At 52.1% G+C, this 26,700-nt stretch overlaps 2 protein-coding genes across 2 annotated transcripts; both read left to right on the forward strand.

The window, feature by feature from the left end:
- Positions 1-12,403: 12,403 nt before the first annotated feature.
- Positions 12,404-13,348, forward strand: LOC102453274 (olfactory receptor 52B2-like). Its single transcript, XM_006130093.2, has one exon. The coding sequence runs from the start codon at positions 12,404-12,406 to the stop codon at positions 13,346-13,348; it is 945 nt and encodes a 314-aa protein (XP_006130155.2).
- An 11,882-nt stretch (positions 13,349-25,230) lies between these two features.
- Positions 25,231-26,181, forward strand: LOC102453526 (olfactory receptor 52B2-like). Its single transcript, XM_075932409.1, has one exon. The coding sequence runs from the start codon at positions 25,231-25,233 to the stop codon at positions 26,179-26,181; it is 951 nt and encodes a 316-aa protein (XP_075788524.1).
- The last annotated feature ends 519 nt before the right edge of the window (positions 26,182-26,700 follow it).

A 26,700-nucleotide genomic window follows, 5' to 3' on the forward strand; every position in this document is an offset into this window, starting at 1 on the left:
GGGACGTTAACCAATTAACTCTATGTAGTAAAACAGACATTTTTGCTCCCAGGGAAGTTTCACTGCAAATCCAGGGCCAAGGCTTAACGAAATCCACTTTAGTGCACCCCGCAAATTAAGGAGGCTTCATTAGTCTGAGAGGAAGGCCACAGGGGAGTTTTGTCCTTATGCTGCCCATTTTATGCCAGATGGACAGGCATTAAGAAGCTTATGCATGATGTGCAAGCTAACTCACCTTGCTGGCCATCAACTATCTCTGCATTCCATGGAGTGCTGCTGCCACATCACATAAACCAGAGACACTCCTCCGGTTAGAGAATGATTTTGGCCATTAGATATCTAGGCTCATAGGAGTAGCCAGGCTGGATAAGAGCTCTGGTCCATCTGATCCGTATCCTGTCTCTAGTAGCCAGTAAACCCCATGGAGGTTTTACACAGGTATCCCACTCAAGGGAAAGATTCTTCCTAAACCCCCACAGTTAGAGCTGGCTTGTCCGTGGAAGCAGGAAGGTTTCATTCCCTGCTACATATACACTTAACCCTCATTGCTATAAAAGTGTATACTCTCCTCTCCGTTCATCTCCACTCTCTTCTGTACCCTGCTCACATTGTGCCCGGGAGTTCCAACATCTCATTGTGTTGTGCAAGAATAGTTGATGCTTTGCGCTGTGCTGCTAATCCTGCCCTCTTCCCAGTGCTGATATTTTACATGTGAAATCTCCTCCTGCCTAGCATGGATAGATCGCCTGGCATAAAGAACCCCACCTAGATAGAGAACGTTGGAAACGTAAGGCTTCTATTACTTGTTGTACCAGGTACTTGTCATGTCCGGGGAGCCTTTACTGAGTTTGCAGACCACAATGTTTCATGTATGTGCCTCTGTTGACTAAATTAACCACAACCCACTTTTATCAAGAGCTCTGTGTCCTTCCATGTTGTACTACTATGGGAAACATGGCTCCTTTCGGCAGCATCTGGGACTAACGTGGACTGAACTAGTGGTTTTGCATTGAAATTGAGCTCATACATGTTGCCAGCATTGTAAGAGTACCAGTACATGACATTCTTCTGCACAGTCATCCACTGTCTTACACACATGGAATTCTGTTCGCCAGATGGTTTTTGTACAGCAGCGGATTGGCGCAGAACTGGGAAAGCCTGGAACATTTCAGCCATTTTGCTGTGATGTGACACTCCAAATTCTTTGAGAAAATGGGCATATGATCTGCCTGTGACAGAAATGAGATATGCTGTATGCCAGGTAACTCATGTAAAGTGTCACGGGAAAGGTTGTGATTTACTGAACGTGACAGTCCTATTTGTATGCCTGTCTCATTTCTGCATTTGAAGTGAGGCATTTTGACTACATATCATAGTGAATACTAATGGGAAGGGGTTAGGTTTAGAAGATAAAATAAAAAAAGAACACGTTAAAAAGTCATCTAGAAAGGTTAAATGCTTTCAAGTCACCAGGGCCTGATGAAATGCATCCTAGAATAGTGACGGAGAATTTTAATCCGAGGGTTCGGATGGGGGTCCAAAACCCCTAGCATATCAATTTCAGGAACCCTTCTTAAGCAACCAGCTTTATTCAGGAATGCATTCAAGGGCAAAAATCTCCAGGATACTCTCAGGAAAGTTTCGCAACTTCCCAAGCAAAGGGAAATGTCTTTTGTACTATCTTACATGGTAATGTGGGAGAAAAAATCAAATAACTCCAATTGTGTCTAAAGGGGGGACTGTGCAGGAAATCAAAACTCTCTAAAAGAAAACTGCTGTAAGGGTTAAAAAGTTTTCCAGACCTCTCTCCCTGTAACAGAGAGAAATCAAATTAACTCTAATCAAGACCCTTACAATGCCTCCTATCTCAAGTTCATGGATACTCCTAGTCTGTCACAATTTGTCATGTAAACCCTTATCTTTGTCACAGTTTGCCTTGTAGACTTCTCCACTCCACATTCTCATGTGGCTTTGTGTACTGTAAAAACTTACTTCTAGCACTCCTGGGGGGGAACAGAAGTCTCAGAGTACTTCTGCTGAGACTTTGATATGTTAAAGAAGAACAATCAACAACTGAACTGTCTAAGCATTCTGTATATAGGATACCTGAATCTGTCTCTCATTGCTGCTGCTTTCACTCTTGGAAGTGACAGCCTGCATGCATGTATCATAAAGTTTTCCCTTCTAGGTTTCTCTCCTGCCTCACTGATTTGACCTCCGGCCTCGGACCCTTCTGGGGGCTCTGTACCCCAGGGGAGTGAGATTTCCCCTTCAATTTGGTGTCAGAAGTGGGATGGCTTGGAACTCCAGTTGGAAAGGCTGATGACGGGGAATGGGAATGGACTACAGCGCGCATCTGGAGGGTAAGGGATCCATTTAAAATCCCCCAGTCCGCCTCCCTGTTCTCGTCACCAGCTGGACCGGCTGGCGGTAAGAGTCATCTTTTACTTAAAATTTTTTGTTAAGAGGCTTGAGGGAAATTTAAAACGAAAACACTGGGTATAGCCAAATAGGGGTTGGATTTTGTTGTTGTTGTTATTGTTGCTGACTGATTGGTGGCGAGTCCAAGCGCATGGTTTTGAGTGAGTGAAGTCCGGAGGGGGACTGCAGCCGCACCAGTGCTGTCAGTGTCACTGCACAGCTGCTGAAAGCAAGGGCGGTTTCCCCCGGCACATAAGGAGTGTGAGTGAAGCTGACAGTTTGTGTGGACTCCCACACTATCCTTGGAGAGGGTAGTGTTGCTGGACGCCTGTACGATCCTTGGAGAGGGTAGTGTTGCTGGACGCCTGTGCTATCCTTGGAGAGGGTAGTACTGTTGGGCTCCTGTGCTGTTCTTGGATAGGACAGTGCTAACATGGGTGAGATTGTTCCCTCAAGTCTGTCTCCGACTGAGGGAAAAGGTTTCTCACAGCCTGGGACTCCCTTGTCTCAGATGATCAGTCAGCTAGGTATTGCCTGCTGGTTTGAAACTAAGGAGACGTAAGGAATTATTGAGCATTTGGAATGGCTATACTCAGGGGAATTCCCAGAATAAATGGCAACTAGAACTTTGACTTACAAAAGCTTTCTTATTTTAGAGTTTTCCTCGAGGAAAAACATCCTAACCAGATGGAATATTGGTGCCTCTGGGAGGATGTGGCAGTAAAAAAAAGAATCAGAGCATTATGGCTAGCCAAAAAGGAATTCTATTGAAATAGCTGCAGCAAAAATTGGCTACTCTAAAGAAACAGTTTGATTCCCCAGATGTGCCATCTGCACCCCCACCCCCTTTGGACCCTTGACAGCTGAACATTCTTTCCTGTTATCTCCCTGTTCTCCTGTAAACCTTATGGGACGTGACTTGTTGTGTAAATTGGGTGCAAACCTTCTCTGTAGAGAGGAAGGGATATTTGTTGACCTTCCGCCCTATCAGGCTTCAAATTTGATGGCATTACTACTCTCAGAGGAATCTGATGAGACCTCAGGATATACACCCCACCTGGACCTCTCAGATGTCCCAGAGACATTGTGGGAAGCCCATGTGAATGAAGTGGGGTTGCTAGCCTCTGCAACACCAGTGCAAATAACATACAGACACAACAAGCCTTTTCCAAGGGTAGCCCTGTATCTATTGTCTAGGGAGGCACAAGAGGGCATTAAGCCTGTAATCTCTTCCCTCTTTGAACAAGGGATACTTGTTTATACAACTTCACCATGTGATACACCTATACTACCTGTGAAAAAGCAAATCTATAGATTTGTAGAAGACCTAAGAGCCATTAATAAGTTTGTAATCCCTAGATTTCCAGTAGTACCTAACCTGGTTTTCTGTAATAGATTTATGTTCTGCCTTCTCTTCTATTCCAGTGCATAAGAATTCCCAATTTCTCTTTGCCTTTTCCTTTCAGAGTCATCAATTAACCTGGACATGTTTTTGTAAAGTTATTGTAAAAGCCCTACTCTGTTTTCTCAGTTTTTAAAAAGCTGACCTTAATTCTATCTCTCTTCCCTGCAGTTCTGTGTTAGTTCAGTATGTTGATGATGTGCTAATTGCTAGTAAAACTGAGGAAAGATGTAAAACTGATACCTCGTATGTGTTAAAGTGCCTTGCTACTAGCTACCTCTTTAAGTACTTGAAATCCATCTTTTGTAATTAATAAACATATTTCTGATTTCAGTGTCCATCTCATTCCACAGCTGGGTACGGCCCTACCGGAGTGTTGCTGGAGAAGGCTGAAGAGCCTGGTTCAGCAAGACAAGACTAAAGTATGCTCAGGCAGACAGAAAAGGCAGCTTAGTGGTATGTCAGCACATTTCAGAATATCCCACGGGGGCCCAACCCATCACACTCCCAACGGTGTTCATCGGGACCATCTATAAAGTTCTTTCCCTCAGTCAACAGGATGGGGTCTGCTCCAAACCCCAAAGCATGGGCAGTCCAGCTACAGCTCTGATGTGTCAGGATGAGTTTGCTAATGCCCATGAGCACACCCTGGTCACAGGTACCTGGGACACAAAAGAAAATAATGGCATGAAGGAGATTCTGGGGTCCATGGATCTTCTGTCTCTAAGGACGGGTCATTTACAGTCAGGCTACGTCTAGACTGCAAGTCTCTTTCAAAAAAGAGCATCTAGACTATAACTATAGGACTATAATAGAGTTTAAAGAGAAGCTGGATAAATTCATGGAGGTTAGGTCCATAAAAGGCTATTAGCCAGGGGATAAAATGGTGTCCTTGGCCTCTGTTTGTCAGAGGCTGGAGAGGGATGGCAGGAGACAAATCGCTTGAACATTGTCTTCGGTCCACCCTCTCTGGGGCACCTGGTGCTGGCCACTGTCGGCAGACAGGATACTGGGCTAGATGGACCTTTGGTCTGACCCAGTACGGCCGTTCTTATGTTCTTATGTTCTATGTAACCAGTACTTTTGAAAATGCAAGCTGTTTTTTTTTTGAAAGCGAGCACCCAGGCAGCCAGGATGCTCTCTATTGAAACAGCGCGGCTTGCATTACATAGCACCTTTCTTCCAAAAGAACACTTTCAAAAAAAGGTGTTATTCCTCCTAAAAAGAGGTTTTCCGCATTCGAAAAAACTCCCCCATTCTTTCAATTTACTTAAAAAAAACCGCGGTAGCAGTCTAAACTCCGGGGAAGTTTGTTTCAAAAAAGGCCACTGTTTTCGAACAATCCCTGTAGTCTAGACACACCCTCAGTGGGAGACACTGGCAGCCACGGAGCAGGAGTGGAAAGATTTCTTTCCCTCCCTGCCTCTGGCTCTGTGGTCAGTTCTCTGGTGAGTGGGCAGTGGCAGCCGCTGGAAAGTCAAAAGTCGCCCCCTTTCTTTGTCCTTCCTGAGGAAGGAATAGAGCCATGCTGGTTGGGGAGTGATCTGCGCGGGGGTGTTCTCCTGGTGGGCCTTCCCCCCCTTCTGCAAGGCTACCATTGCCCAGGGGAGGGCAAGGACCTTGTTTGTGTCCAACCTCTCCCGCTCATCCATCACCAGTCACGTTTGGACTCCCAATTTTATCACCATTTATTTCCTATTTGGATGCCGGTGCTCATGGCTCTGGACTCCACTATGGGCTGAGCACCAGCACAGTCTAGTGTCCTTAAGCGATGGATGCTGGACTCGCACAGGCCTCCTGCCTCACTGCACTGCATCCCAGCCCAGGGCCTGGACAACGGCCGAGTGACCTGCCCCTGGGTCAGTGGGGATGCGCATTCAACACACTGACCTTGTGGGGCACAGAGAACCCCCCAGCCCAGCGCTCCGTCCGCTCACATGAGACTTAGGGTGAAACCCCTGCTCCAAGTCACACAGAGCTCACATTAACAGGTCTCCCACCGCCTTCTGTACTTTCCTGCTGGGTAATTCAGGCCTGGAAGCTCTTGCTAACCTGCCACTCTGTCCTGAGGTACCTGCCCAGCCCATGTGTCATGGGAACCAACACGTTCCAGTGGGAAATTTGTGTATGGCCCCCTGCCCGCTCCCCCTGAGAAACGTACCAGTGAGAGAACTTCTCTGACTGTAGGGGTAACTGGGGCGGGGAGGCACAAGGGGGACCCTGGGATCTGGTGAGTGTGTGTTTGGGGGGCGATAGAAAGACTAGCATTGTGGGAAGGTAGAGAGACCAGAAGTGTGTGTTTGTGGGGGGGGGGGAGGTAGAGAAATCAACAGAGTGGGTGTGAGCATGGGGAGTAGAGAGACTAGCAATGTGTGGAAGGTGGGGGGTAGAGCGATAAGCAGTGTAGGAGGCTAAAGAGATCATGTGTGTGTGTGTGTGTTGGGGGATAGAGAAACCAGCAGTGTATGTGGGGGGGGGGGGGAAGTAGAGAAACCATCTTAGTGTGTGTGGGCATGGGAGGTAGAGAGAACATCAGTGTGTGGTAAGTTGAGGGTCAGTAACATGGAGTCAGCAGGCCTAAATAGAGACCTGTAACATGAAAACAGCAACAGGCCTGCAATCTAGTGAGCAAGGCTTTGGTCCAGTAACAGGAGCCAAGAAAGAGGCCCTACTGATAACTGTGTAATTTTGTAAGTTAGGTCGACCATGGAAGGACACAGGGAGGCACTGGGTACAGACTGTAAGCAAAGGGGAGTAACGGAACATCTTAAGGAATATCCTGGTACAAAGACTCCCTAAAAATTAATGCACAGGACTGGGTCAGAATTGACAGCATGAAGGAAAGTAAGTAAGTCCCCCTTCCATAAGGTGAGGGTGGTATCTAGGCAACAGAGGGTGGCAACCCGGTACTTAAAGAAGTGATGTACGTTTTTTGTACCTGTCTAGAAAAGGACACCAAAAAGGGTGCTCTCCATCTATGTGTCTAGGGCAGGCGGCCCTCTTAGCTGTGAGGGGCCCCCAGTGCCCGTCTGTGCTCAGGCGCTGGCTCTCAGCCCCCCTACCCCGGATCAGTCAATCTGCCGCCCCCTCCAGCGGCTACTGTTTGTCTCAGGGCCTCAGCCCACCCTGTCTTGAGCGGTGGCTGGTGCCGGCTGTCTGGGGTGGTGAGGGCGTGTCAGGTCCTTTCTGCTCTGTTCTCCTTCCAGCTGGCCCAGGCGTGTTCCCTGCAGCCTGTTCTCCCTGGACTGCCGGGTCTGAGCTCTAATGCCCCCAGCGAGCGCCTTGGTGAGAAGCCCAGGGGCAGTCGGAGGAGTCTCAACTTTTTGGATTCAGAAAACCAAACACCCTTGCCCCACCCAGACCCCGCCCCTTTCCAGAGACCCCGCCCCTGCCCACTGCTCCCTGTGTCCTCCCTCCTCCCTCCCTGCCCCCTATCACTTGCTCTCCCCCGTCACTGACTGGCTCATGGTTACAGGGCAGAGGCTGGCTCAGGGCACTGGGGAGGGCCAGAGATCAGGACCCTGGGTTGTGGCTGGGGCCGAGGGGTTCAGGGGGTGGGATGGGCTCTGGCTGAGGCAGGTTTGGGGTGCAGGCTCTGGGCTGGGGCTGTGGGGTTCAGGGGGTGGGAGGGGCTCTGGCTGAGGCAGGTTTGGGGTGCAGGCTCTGGGATGGGGCTGAGGGGTTCAGGGGGTGGGAGGGGCTCTGGCTGAGGCAGGTTTGGGGTGCAGGCTCTGGGCTGGGGCTGAGGAGTTCAGGGGGTGGGAGGGGCTCTAGCTGAGGCAGGTTTGGGGTGCAGGCTCTGGGCTGGGGCTGTGGGGTTCAGGGGGTGGGAGGGGCTCTGGATGAGGCAGGTTTGGGGTGCAGGCTCTGAGGTGGAGGGGGCTGAGGGGTTTGGGGTTCAAGTGGGGGCTTTGAGTGAGGCAGGGTGGCAGGCGCAGGCTCTGGTCAGGGCTCACAAGAAGCAGCCATCCCGTCCCTCTGGCTACCAGGTGCAGGGGCAGCCGGGGGCTCCATGTGCTGCCCTCAACCGCCGGCACCGGCCCTGCAGCTCTTATTGGCTGAAGGGCCTTGTCAATGGGAGCTGCAGCATCACCCCAGGGTGGGGGCAGCGCACGGAGCCCCTGTGTCTGGGACCGGGACATGCCAGCTGCTTCCAGGGGCCCAGAGCCAGGGCGGGCAGGGGGCCTGCCTTACCCCGGTGCATTACTGGCTACATTCTTGGTGGCCCAGCTAGTGGTGCTGACTGGCGCTGTCCACGTCCCTTTCCCCCTGTGCGTCCAGTTGAAAGCTAGTCACCTGGCAACAGTGCGGGGACCAGTGACTCAGGAACACTGCAGACGGCCAGGTAGACAGGGCAGTGCTGGCCAAGGGACGGGCAGGTGGCCAATCCCCTCACCTAGTTAGTGGGAAGCAGCCAGGCTATGGGGATGGGGAAGGACTGGAGTGACTTAAGGATGGGCAGGGGGCAAAGCACCTTGGAGGAGACAAACAGGCTTCCCTTCATGACACGGGACCTGGAAGGAGACAGTCTTGCCTGAGGGCCCAGCCTAGGCACTTGTCCAACAGTAAATAACCCCACGACCAAGGCTACTGGCTGGAGTTGGAGGGCAAGAGGGTGAGTCCACCCCACCCGGGGCCAGCTGGGTTAAGGCACTTGGCGGCCCATTCACCACTGATCATGCCAATGTAGATGTAGCCTCAGGGTGTATTGGAAGGAGCGTTGTTGGCAGAACCAGAGAGGTGATAATTCCCCTTTATTCAGCTCTGGTGAGGCCACATCTGGACTATATCTAGACTGGCATGATTTTCTGCAAATGCTTTTAACGGAAAAGTTTTCCGTTAAAAGCATTTGCGGAAAAGAGGGTCTAGATCGCCATTTTCTGATCGAGGCTTTTTTGCGCAAAACAAATCTTAGCCGTCTACACTGGCCCTTTTGTGCAAAAGCTTTGAGCAAAAGGGACTTTTGCCTGAACGGGAGCAGCATAGTATTTCCGCAAGAAAATGATTTTTTACATGAGATCGTCAGTGTTCTTGGGGAAATTCAAGTGGCCAGTGTAGAGAGCTGGCAAGTTTTTCCGCAAAAGCAGGTGCTTTTGCGGAAAAACTTGCCAGTCTAGACACAGCCCTGGAGTATTGCATCCATTTGTGGGCTCCCCACTATGGAAAGCATATGGAGGGTCCACTGGAAGGCAATGGAAATGATTAAGGGGCTGGAGCACATCGACCTATGAGGAGAGGCTAAGGGATGGATTTGTTTAGACTTCAGAAGAGAAGATTGAGGCGCGGATTTGATGGCAGCCTTCAACTTCCTGACAGGACGTTCCAAAGAGGATGGAGAGAGGCTGTTCTCAGTGGTGAGGAATGGCAGAACAAAGAGCAATGGCATCGAGTTGCAGTGGGGGAGGTCTAAGTTGGATGATACGACAAATTATTTCCGGAGGAGGATGGTGAAGCATTGAAAGGGGTTCCCTAGGGAAGGAGTCGAATTTCATCACTACAGCTATTAAGTCCCGGCGGGACAAAGCCCTGGCTGGGAGGATTAAACTGGGATTGAGCCTGTTTTTAGCAGGGGGTTGCATTTGATGACTCCTCAGGTTTCCTCCAACCCTGAGATGCTGTAACTAGAGTCAGTGCTTTAAGGCGCTCACCTGCTGTAACGCACCTTACTGCCGGCCCCAACTTCCAATGTCTGTGAGTCCATTTCAGTGATTTTGAAACTTAAATACTTAAATTTAAATACTGTAAAATTGAGGGACCATTTGTGTTTGTTGATCAGGGCTGCCCGGCTCCCTGCACAGAACACGCAGCCTGGGCTTTTGGGCTTTTGAGAGTGAAGCCAACATAATTGATGTAAACACAAAAATCCCCTGGTCCCAGCTTACCCCTGCCTGTGGCTGAGCTGGAAACTGCTCTATGCCCAGGGCTCCCTGCTGGATCCGACCCCGCTGGGACTCCCAGGCAGGCAGGATAAATGTCCCTGCCTCCAAGCCCCGGTCAGTGCAGTTCCTGACCCTGCAGCTCCCCACCTGGATCCCAGCAGAGACTCCTCATCCCTGGCTGGGGCAGGAGCCCGGTGAGTGTTTTTGGGGGGGCTTTCTGAATGGCTGCCCCCCTGCTGAGAAAGGTGCCCTTGCATGTTATCAGTGCGATTTGACCCAATCCAGGGGAACCCCCCACGACCCCTGGTGCCCCTGGGAGTGGGGGACAGGTTGGGTGGAGTAGGATGGCGCCCACAGGGGAAGGAAAGGCAGGGAAAGCAAACAGAGAACAGCCATGAACACAAGTCTTGGTTTCCCAGCCAGAGAGCCCGCAGCAGAGTTGGGCAGAGGCACCAGCATTTCCTGACCCTGAGCCCCCAATGTCTCCGCTACGAAATGCGAATGAACATCCGGGACACAGACACTGGGGCAGGGCTGGAGGGGGCAGAGAGGGCGGGTGCATGGACAGACGGGCAGGGACAGACGGACGCTCTGTAGTTACTCTGTGCTGGGTGGGAAGGGGCAATTCTCATGGAGCAGCCGACGTCTCCGCTCCCAAACCCTGCGTCAGGGCTGCAGGGGACTGCGCCTGCCCGGAGGGGTCTAGGGAACGGCTGCCCAGGGAGACAACTGAAGCAGTGAGAAGGGCTGGGATGAGCGTTAGGACATCTGCAGCCGGGAGAAAGGCCCCACGGACTTGGCTTCCAGGCGCCCAGGAAGGGAGGTGCCCGGCACCCAGGCAGGGTTTGCCTATCAGGGGCACTCGGACATTTCTGGATCCAGCGGACATTCCAGGACCCAGAAGAGCCCATGGGGGGTCGTTCATGCCGGAGGCTCCTTCTCAGCTCTTACCCTGGAGAGTCTCCCGGGCGTCTCCGAGCTGGGCCGGGCTGTGGCCTCAGGGAGCCCTCACTGACAAGCTGCTGGCCTGGGGCAGCGAGAAAAAACAGCAAAGAGCAACGTGCAGCTCCTGCCAACGGGCCTTCCCAGACTGAGCTGGATTACGGTCAGGTTTGTCGAGCCTCCCCCTGCACCTGTGGGCAGCACCAGGGTTACAGGAAAGGGCAGGAAATTCCAGTAGGGGCAGATGTGGGGGAGCGTGACACTTTTCCGAGATCGCCTGCAGCTGCAGTCATGAGCCACCGGTTGCAGATGGGAGCTGCAGGTTTTGTCTCTCTTCAGCTCTGGGAGGGGACCAGGCCTTCCTCCGAGCTGACACTTGGAGCTGAACATGCCCAGGATTCCTTTGAGCCATTGCCCTGCGCTGAGCTGAAGAGGGGGGATTCAGAGTGTGCAGGCTACCCCAGGAGAGAGGGCTACTCCAACCCTTTCTCCCCACCACAGCTTGGGGACAGGGTGATCTCATTTCCATGGCCACTGAAGCTACAGGTGGCATTGCTGGGCGATCCGGGCATTTCCCCCACTGGGGCAAGTCCCGGTTCATGTGTGCCCTGATTTCCCTAGCGAAAGTGTGGAGTGGAGTAAAATGTGCACTCTCCCCTCACAAAGCGGCACCTCCAGCAGTGATCCCTCATGGACTGGGGGCAGCTTCAGCCTCACCTGCCCTCCGCAAAGGGAGCCTGGGGAGGTGAGGCTTGGAGCAGTACCCATCCTGAATGAGAGGTGGAAGCACCTTTGCAAGTGAGTCTGTTGCTTTTCTGTTGGGTGTTCAGAGGAGCAATCCCATCTCGAACACTTTCCGTTTTCTCCACACAGAAAAACTCTGACCTTGCTGTAAGTTGTGGAAAAAGGAAGCTGCCTATCAAATCTGGTGGTGCTGGCTCCACTCATTTCAGAGGAGCTCTTCACCAGACAGACAGATGGACAGAGAGGCTCTCCCAAATCTATCGAACAGTTGTATACTTTAGTGGTAACAGTCAATGATTTGCATTTTCTGAATTTCCATGGGCTGGGCGCAGCGCTCCCTGCCGGCCAAGCAGCGCTGTGAGAAGCTCCAGGGGCACTGGACATGACCAGGACTCAGGGGTCGGGTGAACAGGATCCCTCAGTGCAGAGCTGGGGCCAAACATGCTCGGGTGGCAGGGAGATTCTATCCTCACCGTCTCTGTAGCTGGTAGGGCCACTGCTGGGAACCTGGGCCCAGTTCTGTGTCCCCATACCCCGAATCCATTAGTGCCCCTTTCTGCACTAGGCAGATCTGAGTGGCCGCTGTGTTCGTGGGCTCGGCAGCCCCCTGAAGGGTTCAGCGTCTCTCAGGGGCAAAGCAGGGAGCAGGGCCAGAGCTGGGGCAGTAAAACCTCACGGAGCTAGAGTAACTGAACGGTCCATTCAGCATTGTTTTTTCTGGATGTTTACTGAAGCTGAGGGACGCCGGCTTTATGGGCTGGGCTCTCTGAAACTCTCTGCCCAGCCCTGCTTGCTCAGTGGCTGGTTTGCAGAGTGGTCACCTCCCAGTTCCTAACAGGTCTCTGTCATGGGCTCCGGCTCTGCCCTGCACAACTCTGAGCTCACTCTCACAGCCAGGAGAGCAGGGAGAGAGCGGGAAGTCAGAATTAAGTGTGAGAGGGGGGAGAGCCCAGCAAGCACTGACCTTGTCTGCTTCCAGCCAGGCCCGGCACCCAAGCGGAGCCCTCAGCGTCCCATGGACACACCCAACAGCACAACGTTCAGTCACCTCAACTTCATCCTGGTTGGCATCCCAGGCCTGGAGCCTTGGCACCCCTGGATCTCCATCCCCTTCACACTGATGTACACGGTGGCTGTTCTGGGGAACTGTGGTCTCCTCCTGCTCATCTCCACCCAGCGCAGGCTGCACGAGCCCATGTTCATTTTCCTCTCCATGCTGGCGGTGTCTGATTTACTGTTATGCACGTCCACCGTGCCCAACACGCTGGCCATCTTCTGGTTTGGACCCAAGGACATTTCCTTCACTTCCTGCCTCACCCAGGTGTTCTTTTTGCACTTTGGGGTTGCCGCCGAGTCGACCATCCTGCTGGCCATGGGGTTCGATAGGTATGTTGCCGTCTGTGACCCCCTGAGGTACACGACTATCCTCACCAAAAAGAAGATCGGGAAAATAGCCATGGCCATCGTCATCAGAAGTTTTTGTATAATTGTTCCCGATGTCTTTCTGCTCAAACGGCTGCCCTTCTGTGCAAGCAACATCATCCCTCACTCCTACTGTGAGCACATTGGGGTGGCCAGGCTGGCCTGTGCGGACATCTCTATCAATATCTGGTATGGCTTGGCAGTGCCTATTGTAGCCTTTATATTAGATGTTGTGTTTATTGTTGTGTCTTATGTGCTGATTCTCAGGGCTGTCTTCAAGCTACCCACCAAAGATGCCAGACAGAGAACTCTCAGCACTTGCGGCTCCCACGTCTGTATCATCCTCTTATTTTATATCCCAGCCTTCTTCACTTTCCTAACCCACCGCTTTGGCCACAATATCCCTAAGCACTTTCACATCCTGCTGGCCGATCTCTACGTGCTCGTCCCCCCCATGCTAAACCCCATTGTTTACGGGATGAAAACAAAGCAGCTGAGGGAGCAAATAGGCTGCCTATTGTCTCGGAAGTGGAAATAGTTCTGACTCCAGTGCAATGTGACTCACTAGCTGGCTTCTTCCACATGGCAAAGAGAGGGCCTCTTGGCTCCAAAACAGAGATGTTAACCCATTAACTCCATGTAGTAAAACAGACATTTTCACCCCCCAGGGAAGTTTCCCTGCAAATCCAGGGCCAAGGCTCAATGCGATCCTCTTTAGTGCACCCCCCAAATTAAGGAGGCTTCATTAGTCTGAGATGAAGGCCACAGGGGAGTTTTGTTCTTATGCTGCCCACTTTATGCCAAATGGACAGGCATAAAGACGCTAACACGTGATGGGCAAGGTAACTCACCTTGCTGGCCATCAACTATCTCTGCATTCCATGGAGTGCTGCTGCCACATCACACACCCCAGAGACACCCCTTCGGTTAGAGAATGGTTTTGGCCATTAGATATCTAGGGACATAGGAGTAACCCGGCTGGATCAGAGCACTGGTCCGTCTGATCCATATCCTGTCTCTAGTAGCCAGTTCTGGCTGCTTCAGAGGAAACCCCATGGAGGTTTACACAGCTGTCCCGCTCAAGGGAAAGATTCTTCCTAAACCCCCACAGTTAGAGCTGGCTTGTCCGTGGAAGCAGGAAGTTTTCAATCCCTGCTAAATAAGCACTTCACCCTCATTGCTATAAAAGTGTATACTCTCCTCTCCGTTCATCTCCACTCTCTTCTGTACCCTGCTCACATTGTGCACGGGAGTTCCAACATCTCATTATGCTATGTAAGAACAGTTGATGCTTTGCGCTGTGCTGCTAATCCTGCCCTCTTCCCAGTGCTAGTATTGTACATGTGAAATCTCCTGCTGCCTAGCTCGCCTGGCATAAATCTCCTCCTAGATCGCCTGGCATAAAGAACCCCACCTAGATAGAGAACTTTGGAACTGAAAGCTTCTATTGCCTGTTGTACCAGGTACTTGGCATGTCCGGGGAGCCTTTACTGAGTTTGCAGACCGCAATGTTTCATGTATGTCCGTCTGTTAACTAATTTAACCACAACCCACTTTTATCAAGAGTGCTATGTCCTGCCATGAAGTACCAGGATGGGAAACATAGTTCGTTTAGATTGCATCTGTGACTACTGCGGACTGAACTAGTGGTTTTGCATTTAAATTGAGCTCATATATGTTGCCAGCATTGTAAGAGTACTAGTACGTGACTTTCTTCTGCACAGTCGTCCCACCGCCTTGTGCACATGGAATTCTCTTCGCCAGATGGTTTCTGTACAGCAGCGAATCGCCGCACAACTGGGAAAGTCTGGAACAGTCCAGTGATTTTGTTGTGATGTGACACTCCAAATTCTTTTAGAAAATGGGCACGTGATCTGCCTGCGACAGAACTGAGATATGCTGAATGCCAGGTAACTCATGTGAGGTGTCACGGGAAAGGTTGTGATTTACTGAATGTGACTGTCCTATTTGCATGCCTGTCTCATTTCTGCATTTGAAGTGAGGCATTTTGACCACGTATCTGGAGTGGAGCTGTGCTTCTTTGGTTGACACCCACTGCTAACACATTAGGTGCAACAATGGAAAAGCCAAATGAGGCTGGCTGGCCATCAGTGAGGACAAAGGACTGTGAAAAGGCCGGGCATCCATGTGCATGCTCCATTCTGCCGCTTATTCGTGGACGCTGAGATACTAGAGTTAGGTGATCTGGCCTCCTGATACGATCCTCCCTCTCAGATGGTGAGGTGGGGCCATCGAACAAAGGGCTCCTGCTTTATGGAAAACCTATTTAAGGTGGCAGTGGAAGCAATCAAGGACTTCAGTTTGGGTCTTTTATGCGTCCCATCCAAAGAGATAGTTGAGAACAGCCGGGAAGAAAAGGACTGGAACTGAGGTCTACAGGGAAGAACAGAGAAAACTGTTTAAAAGCATAGACCATGAGTCCTAGAGAGTCCCCAGACATACTAGGGAGTATGAAGTAGGATATCATGGGGCCCGGATATCCAATGAAAACACAGTGTGGGCTGATGAATGGTAATCTGAAAGCCCTTCCTCTTCATCTTGTTTGTCCAGAGCAGATACCCCAGAAGAACCGGTGAGGAGCTGAGGACCCACACATCGAGAATCCAGTGGCGTCCATGCTTAGAGAAAGACTCATTCTAGAAACGATAGCTATATGAGTAGAACAGGGACTGTTTTGTCAAATGTGATCAGATGTTTTTCTCTATTTTCAGGTGTCTTCTCTGTGCTGAGCACATATAATTACCCTCTTTCACTGTAACTTCCCGGGCTGACTCCCTGGAAAACAATTCCCTATGTTTTTAATACTTTTTTCCAGTTGTTCTGTATCACCGTGCAACCAAGCCATATTTCATCCAAGGAGTTTTCTCTATTTTTCCTGTTCTTTCTTAAGTAAAAATCACCCTTTTTGGGAAATGAGTTGGTTGCTGCATCCTAGAAGGCAGGAGGTTCTGTGTGCAGCTGCCTAAGACAGCACAGCCAAACCAGTCAGAGAAATATACATTTCCCTTTTCAGCTGATCGCAATAACAGGGTGTGACATAGTGTGTGGTACCTTGCTGGTTGCTATGCTGGGCAGTGGGTTGTGAGTGACCGCCACTGGCTGCTGGCTGTAGCGTGGCCCAGCAGGGCAGCGAATGAGTCATTATGCAAAGGAGGCTCTGAACCTGTCCGACCGGTATCCCCCTGGGAGCGGAACAATGCGAAGAAGGGGAGTGGAGCCCTGGCTGGGGGCAGAGCTGGATGTGAGTTAGTTGGTTTCTGTCTGGGAAGCAGGGGAGAAGGAGCTAGGGAGGGGGCTGGGATTGTAGGGCCCAGCCACCCCCCATCTCAAGGGGGGGCACTGAGGCCTCCTAGCCCCAGTTCCTGGAACCAGATTACATCTGTGCTGTGCTGTATCCTGGAGAAGCAATAAACTCCCTCTATTCTGCTGGCTGGTGGAGTCTGTCCGTGACACTACGGGGGTGCAGGAGACGGGAAAACCCCAACGCGCCGCCACACAGGGTTTTCAAGCCTGCACCAGAGGAAGTGTAAAATAGCTTGAGGGTCACTTATAGGAAGGAATTGCCACGTGCACCTTCCTGGTTTCTTACAAGCGTTTCGTGTTTGGGTGGTGGCAGCGATATCAATCCAAGGCTGAGGAATCTTTCACCTTGGGGAAGTATTTAGTGGCAAAGTATTTTTAAAGTCTCTTGTGGGCTCCCATTGTCTCCATTCAAAATGCCAGAGTGGAGAAAAGCCCTGACACCAGGGTTAGAAAGATACCTGGCCTGTGAAGGAATCTACAGGGGATAAAATGGTGTCCTTGGCCTCTGTTTGTCAGAGGCTGGAGAGGGATGGCAGGAGACAAATCGCTTGATCATTGTCTTCGGTCCACCCTCTCTGGGGCACCTGGTGCTGGCCACTGTCGGTAGACAGGATACTGGGCTAGATGGACCTTTGGTCTGACCCAGTATGGCCATTCTTATGTTCTTATGTTCTTATGTACTTAAAACAAGATCCAGGAAGCAGAGTCGTCGTTTGTAACCAGTTTCTTTAGTGAATCAAGTTTAATTTGTGTGCGCTGTTTGAGTGTCTTAGAAATCTGCTTCCTTCTACTAGCTACTTCTTTAAGACGAGTTTCATAAAATTTTGGCTCTGCACTCTGAGGGAGATGGGCACCGGGGAGCTGTGGCAGGTCCCTTCAGCTGAGACATCCCTGAGCTTATTTCAGAGTCTGTCTCATTCCGCAGTTGGGTGCGGCTACCGATGTGTTGCTGGAGGAGGCTGAAGAGCCTGGTTCAGCAAGACAGGACAAAAGCACGCTCAGGCTGACAGAAAAGGCAGCTCAGTGGTATGTCAGCACATTACACAATATCCCAAGGGGGCCCAACCCATCACACTCCCAACGGTGCTCATAGGGGCCATCTATAAAGCTCCTTCCCCCAGTCAGCCGGATAGGATCTGCCTCAAACCCCAAAGCGTGGACAGTCCAGCTACAGCTCTGCTGTGTCAGGGTGGGTTTGCTAATGCCCATGAGCCCACCCTGGTCACAGGTACCCGGGACACAAAAGAAAATAACGGCATGAAGGAGATTCTGGGGTACATGGATCTTCTGTCTCTAAGCACGGGTCATTTCCAGTCAGGCTACATCTAGACTGCAAGTCTCTTTCGAAAGAGGGCATCTAGACTATAACCAATAGACTATAATCAGAGGCTGGAGAGGGATGGCAGGAGACAAATCGCTTGATCATTGTCTTCGGTCCACCCTCTCTGGGGCACCTGGTGCTGGCCACTGTAGGCAGACAGGACACTGGGCTAAATGGACCTTTGGTCTGACCCAGTACAGCCGTTCTTATGTTCTTATGTTCAGTACATACAAAAAAGCAATCCGTTTTTTTGAAAGAGAGCACCCAATCAGTCTGGATGGTCTCATTCGAAAAAGCACAGTTTGTATTACAGAGGACCTTTTTTCGAAAGAGCACTTTCGAAAAAAGGATTTATTTCTCGAAAAACGAGGTTTTCCGCAGGCAAAAAAACTGCCCCGTTCTTTGGATTTTCTTTCGAAAGAACGTGGTAGCAGTCTAGACTCAGGGGACGTTTTTTCGAAAAAAGGCCACTGTTTTCTAATCACCCCTGTAGTCTAGACACACCCTCTCTGGGAGACACTGGCAGCCACGGAACAGGATTGGGGAGATTTCTTCCCCCTCCCTGCCTCTGGCTAAGTGGACTGTACTCTGGTGAGTGGGCAGTGGCAGCCGTTGGAAAGGCAAAAGTCACGCCCTTCCTTTGCCCCCCCGAGGAAGGAATAGAGGCCATGCTGGTTGGGGAGTGATCTGTGTGGGGTGTTCTCCTCCTGACGTGCCTTCCCCCCTACTGCAGGGCTACCATTGCCCGGGCGAGGACCAGGACTTTGTTTGTGTCCAGCGTCTCCCACACATCCATCGCGAGACTCACCTTTGGACTCCCAAATTTATAACCATTTATTTCCCAGTTGGATGCTGGTGCCAGTGGCCCTGGGCTCCATTATGGGCCGAGTGCCAGCACAGTCTAGTGTTCTTACGCAATGGATGCTGGACTCACACAGGCCTCCTGCCTCACTGCACTGCATCCCAGCCCAGGGCCTGGACAACGGCCGAGTGACCTGCCCCCTGGTCAGTGGGGATGCGCCCACAACACACAGACCTTGTGGGACACAGAGAACCCCCCAGCCCAGCGCTCCGGCCGCTCACATAAGACTTAGGGTGAAACCCCTGCTCCAAATCGCGCAGAGCTCACATTAACACCAGGTCTCCCACCGCCTTCTGTACTTTCCTTCGGGGTAATTCAGGTCTGGAAGCTCTTGCTAACCTGCCAGTCTCTCCTGAGGTACCTGCCCAGCCCATGTGTCATGGGAACCAACACGCTCCAGTGGGAAGTTTGGGTATGGCCCCCTGCCCGCTCCCCCTGAGAAATGTACCAGTGGGGTTCTCTGACTGTAGGGGTGGCTGGGGGAAGAAGGTACAAGGGGGAGCCTGGGACCTGGTGAGTGTGTGTTTGGGGGGTGATAGAAAGACCAGCACTGTGGGGAGGTAGACAGACCAGCAGTGTGTGTGTGGGGGGGGGGAGGAAAGTAGAGAAATCAGCAGAGTGTGTGTGAGTGTGGGGTGTAGGAAGACTAGCAATGTGTGGAAGGTGGGTGGGCAGTGTAGGGGGCTAGAGAGATCATGAGTGTGTGTGTGTGTTGTGGGATAGAGAAACCAGCTTAGTGTGTGTGGGCATGGTGGGTAGAAAGAACATCATTTCATGAGGGTGTGTGGTAGAGATGCCAGCAGCGCGTGGGGGGGAGTGGGAGTAGAGAGGCGAGAAATGTATGCGGGTGAGTGGGGTAGAGAAACAAGCAGTATGGCGGGAGGGGGAGAGAGAGTAGATAGACCAGCATTGTCTGTAGGGTTGGGGGTAAAGAAATCACCAGTATGTGTGTGTGGTGGGGAACAGAGAGACCAGCAGTGTATGTGTGGGGTGGGGTGGGGAGGTAGAGTGACCAGGAGTGTGTGTTGGGGAAAAAGGGGTAGAGAGACCATCAGTGTGTGTGAGCATTGAGGGTAGAGAGAACAGCAGTGTGTGGGGAGGTGGTAAAGAGACCACAAGCCTGCCCCCTTGCATACGGCAACCCCCTCACACAAAACTGCCCTTGCACACGGCAACCCGCTTGCACATAGTTTCCCCTGTAACCCACACATCTAGGCTGTGTCTACACTGGGCCACTTATTCCGGAAAATCAGCCGCTTTTCCGGAATAAGCTGCGAGCTGTCTACACTGGCCCTTGAATTTCTGGAAAAGCAACGACGCTGTACTGTACAAAATCAGCCGCTATTCCAGAAAAGCTACGCTGCTCCCGCTCAGGCATAAGTCCTTATTCTGGAACACTGTTCCGGAAAAGGACCAGTGTAGACAGCACAGTAGTCTTTTCTGGAAAAAAGCCCTGATCGCGAAAATGACGATCGGGGCTCTTTTCCGGAAAAGCGCGTCTACATTGGCCACAGATGCTTTTCCAGAAAAAGGGCTTTTCCGGAAAAGCAGCCTGCCAATGTAGACACTCTTTTTCCGGAAATACTTATAACGAAAACTATTCTGTTTTCTTGCACAAGAAGGGGCAGTGTAGATAGCTCCTTCTGCTGCAAGAGCCTCTTCTGCAAAAATGGCGGCTCATTTGGTAGGCAAATGAGGCTCGGCGATATTCCATGCTTAGCCTCATTTGCATATTTCTGGCACAAGAACTCGCCAGGGTAGACATAGCCGAGGTGTGTGGTTACACTGGCAGGGAGCTGCGCTTGGCTCCACCACAGGCTGGACACCCCCCAACTTTGGGGAATTAAGACCCTTCATGCTGTGGGATTCTGTTGAATATGAGCACGGGAGCTGCCCAGCTGGCCTAACAAGAAACTGCAGGGGAGTTAGAATGGCAGAGCAGGGCATCCAGGGACACCCCACAAGAGACAGACTGGCCTGTGGGCCTGGCCCAGGCACTTGTCGAGCAGCAAGTATCCCCACGACCAAGGCTACTGGCTGGAGTTGGAGGGCTAGAGGGCAAGTCCACCCCACATGGGGCCAGCTGGGTTAAGGCGCATGGCGGCCCATGCAGGTGGAGGAGGAGCCACCACTAATCAGAGATAAGGCTGAGGAGGGCAGGAACAGACAGAACCTGGGGCTCGATTTCAGGCCAGGCAGCTTAGAGAGGCCTGGGGGGCCCTGCCCCCAGTGGCTGTGTCCTGGACATTGATTCACATTTTGTAGCGGAGTCATTTGGGGACTCAGGGTAGGAAATGCTGGTGCCTCTGCCCGGCTCTGTCCTGGGCTCTCGGGCAGGAAAATCAAAACTTGTCTCCCCTCGTGGCCGGGAGAGGAAGGATCCATGGTGACCACCCTGAGCGGAGCTGAGCAGGGCCCGGCTTTACCAGGCTCTCTCAACACAGAACATTTCTCTGACATCACTTGTGGGTCTGTTGTTGGAGTAAGATTTTTCGGCTTAATAATGTAGTAACGTTAAGGTTACACATTTCATATTTTATTAATTAAGCCTTTCAATTATATTTGTATATATTTGGTAAGTTTAGTACGTTTACTAAGTAAAGAGACAGGATCTCATAGTGTATCTATATTAATGAAAGTAGAAGAGTGCTGAAGGCCCGAATTTCAGTGTGAATAGTTTTGTTTAAGGCATAATTGACAATGTCTTTTGGCTTTGCTCAATATAAAATGCTATTGTTTCTGCTTTCTTAGAAGGTCCTTGTAGAGCTTATTTATGTGTGAAAGTGTTATGTATGTGTGGAGATAGAGGAGGGAAAGTTATCCTCAGAGCCAGATGGCCAAGAAAGGAGGGGCGAAGAATGGGTGAAAACAGACTTGTCGGCGTCAGAGGATCCATCAGTGCGTAGATATGCTCAGGAATTGATCAGATTGGCAGACTGAAGACTCTAAAGTGGAGCGAGCACCCCAAAAGACAATTGATTACAGGATGAGCCTCTTGGAAATGTTCGGGGAATGATTAACATCAAAAAGATAACACACCGGACACAGACAGGCTCAGCAGAATCCATAGACTTCAACAAAGAAAAGGACTATAAAAGCGGGGCGCTTTGCTATGGAACTTTGGGTTTGTCTTGCCACCAACTCCAGGAGAGGATAAGATCATGACCGACAAAGCCCGGCTCCCACTCTGTGATCGATATGGCTGGCCACTACATTGATCCAGACTCTGAACTGGTAACTACAACATCATCTGGTGGGACTGTGCGTATGGCGTTTGTGTGTGTGAGTGACTGAAAAGCATATGTTACTGTTGTATTCTTAAGAAATACGGTGTGCTGTCTTTTCCCCTATAAAAGATCTCGTGTGTTTTGTTTCAGCATAACACTGTCACTCGAAAACGCCATTTGCCACGGATCTGACACAGGGCTTCCGTCCGCTCGGGCTAAAATGAGGAAAGCGACTCTTTGAATTATAGGCCCAGTGTCTCCTTTTGACCAAGAGAGCTTAGAGGCATATTAGGCTGTGTCTACATTGGCAGGGAAGGGGTCGAATTTCATCACTACAGCTTTTAAGTCCCGGCGGGACAAAGCCCTGGCTGGGAGGATTAAACTGGGATTGAGCCTGTTTTTAGCAGGGGGTTGCATTCGATGACTCCTCAGGTCTCTTCCAACCCTGGGGTTCTCTAATTAGGGTCAGTGCTTTAAGGCTCTCACCTGCTGTAACGCACCTTACTGCCGGTACCAACTTCTAATGTCTGTGAGTCCATTTCAGTTATTCTGAAATTTAAATACTTAAATTTAAATACTGTAAAATTGAGGAACCGTTTGTGTTTGTTGATCTATTGGTTTGTGATCCCAGGGGGACGCATCAGGGCTGCCCGGCTCCCTGCAGAGAACACGCAGCCTGGGTGTTTGGGCCTATGAGGGCAAAGCCGTCAGGATGATCACTGATGTAAACATACAAATCCCCTGATCCCAGCCTGCCCCTGCCCCTGCCCCTGCCTGCGGCTGAGCTGGAAACTGCTCTGTGCCCAGGGCTCCCTGCTGGCTCCGACCTCTCTGGGACTCCCAGGCAGGCAGGATAAATGTCCCTGACTCCGAGCCCCGGCCAGTGCGGTTCCTGCCCCTTCAGCTCCCCACCTGGATCCCAGGCAGAGACTCCTGATCCCCGGCTGGGGCAGCAACCCGGTGAGTGTTTGGGGGGGGCTCCCACATGGCTGCCCCCCGCTGGGAAAGGTGCCCTCCCATGTCATCAGTGGGACATGAGCTTGCCAAGGACCCAGTTTAGGGGAACCCCCCACGACCTCTGGTGTCCCTGGGAGTGAGGGTAGGTCGGAGGGAGCAGGATGGTGTCCACAGGGGAAGGAAAGGCAGGGGAAGCACAGAGCGAGCTGCCAGGGGCACAGAGCCTGAGTCCTGCCTGCAATGAACCGCACTGGCCCCCTCCCCTATGGCTGCTGGGGGAAATGAGTCCAGGAAGGGCACCGAGACATTCCCCACAGAGTGAGAGGCCACGGACACAAATCTTGGTTTCCCAGCCAGAGATCCCACAGCAGAGACAGGTAGAGGCACCAGCATTTCCTACCCTGAGCCCCCAATGACTCCGTTACGAAATGCGAATGAACGTCCAGGACACAGAGACTGGGGCAGGGCTGGAGGTGGCAGAGAGGACGGGTGCATGGACAGACGGGCAGGAACAGCCGGAAGCTCTGTAGTTACTCTGTGCTGGGAGGGAAGGTGCAATTCTCATGGAGCAGCCGACGTCTCCCCTCCCAAACCCTGCGTCAGGGCTGCCAGGTGCTGGGTCTGCTCGGAGGGGTCTGGGCAAAGGCTGCCCAGGGACACAACTGAAGCAGTGAGAAGGGCTGGGGTGAGCGGCAGGGCATCTGCATCCAAGAGAAAGGACCCAGGGCCTCGGCTTCCAGGTGCCCAGGCAGGGAGGCGCCCAGCAGGGTTTGCAATGGAACATCCCTGCCCGGGGCACTCAGCAATTTCCGTACCCGGCAGACGTTCCAGGACCTAGAGGAGCCCATGGGAGGGGGAGGGGGGTTGCGTCAATCATGCCTTTGTGCTGGAGGCTCCTGCTCAGCAGTTACCCTGGAGAGTCTCCCGGGCGTCTCCGAGCTGGGCCTGGCTGTGGCCCCGCGGAGCCCTCGCTGAGAAGCTGCTAGCCTGGGGCAGCGAGTTAAAACAGCAAAGAGCAACGTGCGGCTCCCGCCAATTGGGCTTTCCAGCCTGGGACGGATTAAGATCCGGTTTCTCAAGCCACCCCCTGCACCTTTGAGCAGGACCAGGTTACAGAGGAGGGCAGGAAATTCCAGTAGGGGCAGATGTGGGAGAACGTGACACGTCTCCAGGATCGCCTGGAACTGCAGTCATCAGCCACTGGTGGCAGTGGGGAGCGGGAGGTTTTGTCTCTCTACAGGGGCCTCCCTCTGATGCTGGGAGGGGATCCAGCCTTGCTCAGGGGTGACACTCAGGGAACTTTTGGGGTTTTTGTAATAACATGAACATGCCCAGGCTTCCTTTGAGCCGAAGAGGGGCGGTTCAATGTGCAGGCTGCCCCAGGAAAGAGGGCTTCTCCAACCCTTTTTCCCCGCCACAATTTGGGGCCAGGTGATGTCATTTCCATGGCCGCTGCAGCTCCAGGAGGCACACCTAGGAAAGCTGGGCATGTACCCCACTGGGGCAAGGCCAGGTTCATGTGCACCCTGATTTCCCTAGCCAGAGTGAGGAGTGGAGCAAAATGTGCACTCTCCAGTCTCCCCTCACAAAACAGCACCTCCAGCAGTGGTCCCATACGTGACCGGGGGCAGCTTAAGCTTCGCCTGCCCTCCACAAGGGGAGACTCAGGGGGCGAGGTTTGGAGCGTGACCCTTCCTGATCGAGAGGTGGAGGCACCTTTGCAAGTGAGTCTGTTGCTTTTCTGTTGGGTGTTCAGAGCAGCAATCCCATCTCAGGCACTTCCTTTTTTCTTCACACAGCAAACCTCTGAACTTGCTGTAAGTTGTGGAAAAAGGAATTTGCCTACCAAATGTGGTGGTGCTATCTCCACTCATTTTGGAGGAGCTCTTCACCAGACAGACAGATGGACCGACAGAATCTCTCACATCTATCGTACAATATTATACTTTAGTGGTAATAGCCAATGATTTGCATTTGCTGAATTTCCATGGGCTGGGATGAATTTCCATGGGTTCGATCCCCCTGCTGGCCAAGAAGTGCTGCAGGAAGATCCAGGGGTGCTGGACATAACCAGAACTCAGGGATCAGGTAAAGAGGAGCCACCAGTGTGGAGATGGGGCCAAACGCATTCAGGTGCCTCTATGGCTGGGGACCGTCCATAGGCACAGGGAGATTCTATCCCCGCCGTGTCTGGTGCTGGTCCGGCCATTGCTGGGATCCTGGGCCCAGTTCTGTGTCCCCAGGCTCCAAATCCATTAGTGCCCCTTTCTGCACTGAGGCAGCTCCGAGTGGTCGTTGTGTTCGTGGGCTTGGCAGCTCCCCGGGGGGTTCAGCGTTTCTCAGTGGCAAAGAAGGGAGCAGGGCTAGAGTTGGACCAATAAATCCTCACAGAGGTTGAGTAGATGAAAGGCCCTTTTTCGCTTCTCTTTGTGTCCCAGAGCTGAGGGAGGCCGGCTTCACGGGCTGGGCTCTCTGAGACTCTCCGCCCGGCCCTGCCTGCTCTATGGCTGGTTTGTAGACTATTGACCTCTGAGCTCTGAGCTCCTGACAGGTCCCTGTCACTGGCTCCAGCTCTGCCCTGCCCAGCTCTGAGTGCAGCTCTCAGCCAGGAGAGCAAGGCATGAGCGGGAAGTGAGAAATGAGTGAGAGAGGAGCGAGAGCCCAGCAAGCACTGACCTTGTCTCTGCTTCCAGCCAGGCGCAGTGCCCAAGCGGAGCCCTCAGCGCCCCATGGCCGCGCCCAACAGCACAACGTTCAGTCACCTCACCTTCATCCTGGTTGGCATCCCGGGCCTGGAGCCTTGGCACCCCTGGATCTCCATCCCCTTCACGCTGATGTACACGGTGGCTGTTCTGGGGAACTGTGGTCTCCTCCTGCTCATCGCCACCCAACGCAGGCTGCACGAGCCCATGTTCATTTTCCTCTCGATGCTGGCGGTGGCCGACTTACTGTTATCCACCTGCACCGTGCCCAACACGCTGGCCATCTTCTGGTTTGGACCCAAGGCCATTTCTTTCAGTGCCTGCCTCACCCAGGTGTTCTTTTTGCACTTTGGTGTTGCCGCCGAGTCGACCGTCCTCCTGGCCATGGGGTTTGATCGGTACGTCGCCGTCTGCGACCCCCTGAGGTACACGACTATCCTTACCAATGAGAAGATCGGGAAAATAGCCATGGCCATCGTCATCAGGAGTTTTTGTATAATTTTTCCCCATGTCTTTCTGCTCAAACGGCTGCCCTTCTGTGCAAGCAATGTCATCCCTCACTCCTACTGTGAGCACATCGGGGTGGCCAGGCTGTCCTGTGCGGACATCTCTATCAATGTCTGGTATGGCTTGGCAGTGCCCATTGTAATTTTTATATTAGATGTTTTGTTTATTGTTGTGTCTTATGTGCTGATCCTCAGGGCTGTCTTCAAGTTGCCCACCAAAGATGCCCGACAGAGAACTCTCAGCACTTGCGGCTCTCATGTCTGCATCATCCTCTTATTTTACATCCCAGCCTCTTTCACTTTCCTAACCCACCGCTTTGGCCACAATATCCCTAAACACATTCACATCCTGCTGGCCGATCTCTACGTGCTTGTCCCCCCCACGCTAAACCCCATTGTTTACGGGATGAAAACCAAGCAGCTGCAGGAGCAAATAGTCTGCATATTGTCTCAGAAGCTGAAATGGTTCTGAGTCCAGTGCAATGTGACTTTCTAGCTGGCTTCTTCCACACTGCAAGGAGAGGGCCCTTTGGCTCCAAAACAGGGACGTTAACCCATTATCTTCACCCCCAGGGAAGTTTCACTGCAAATCCAGGGCCAAGGCTCAATGAAATCCACTTTAGTGACACCCCCAAATAGGGAGGCTTCACTAGTCTGAGATGAAGACCACAGGGGAAATTTGTTCTTATGCTGCCCACATTATGACAGATGGACAGGCACAAAGAAGCTTACAAGTGATGGGATAGCTAACTCACCTTGCAGGCCATCAACTATCTCTGCATTCCGTGGAGTGCTGCTTCCACATCTCATACCCCAGAGACACCCCTCCGGTTAGAGAATGGTTTTGGCAATTAGATATCCAGGGACATAGGAGTAGCGAGGCTGGATCAGAGCTCTGGTCCTTCTGATCCATATCCTGTCTCTAGTAGCCAGTTCTGGCTGCTTCAGAGGAAACCCCATGGAGGTTTACACAGCTATCTTGTACAAGGTT

The sequence above is a fragment of the Pelodiscus sinensis genome, chromosome 1 (assembly GCF_049634645.1).
Source record: "Pelodiscus sinensis isolate JC-2024 chromosome 1, ASM4963464v1, whole genome shotgun sequence".
Classification (NCBI taxonomy): Eukaryota; Metazoa; Chordata; order Testudines; family Trionychidae; genus Pelodiscus; species Pelodiscus sinensis.

Coding starts and splice junctions, on each gene's coding strand:
- LOC102453526 (XM_075932409.1), top strand. CDS start 25,231: ATGGCCGCGCCCAACAGCACAACGTTCAGTCACCTCACCTTCATCCTG.
- LOC102453274 (XM_006130093.2), top strand. CDS start 12,404: ATGGACACACCCAACAGCACAACGTTCAGTCACCTCAACTTCATCCTG.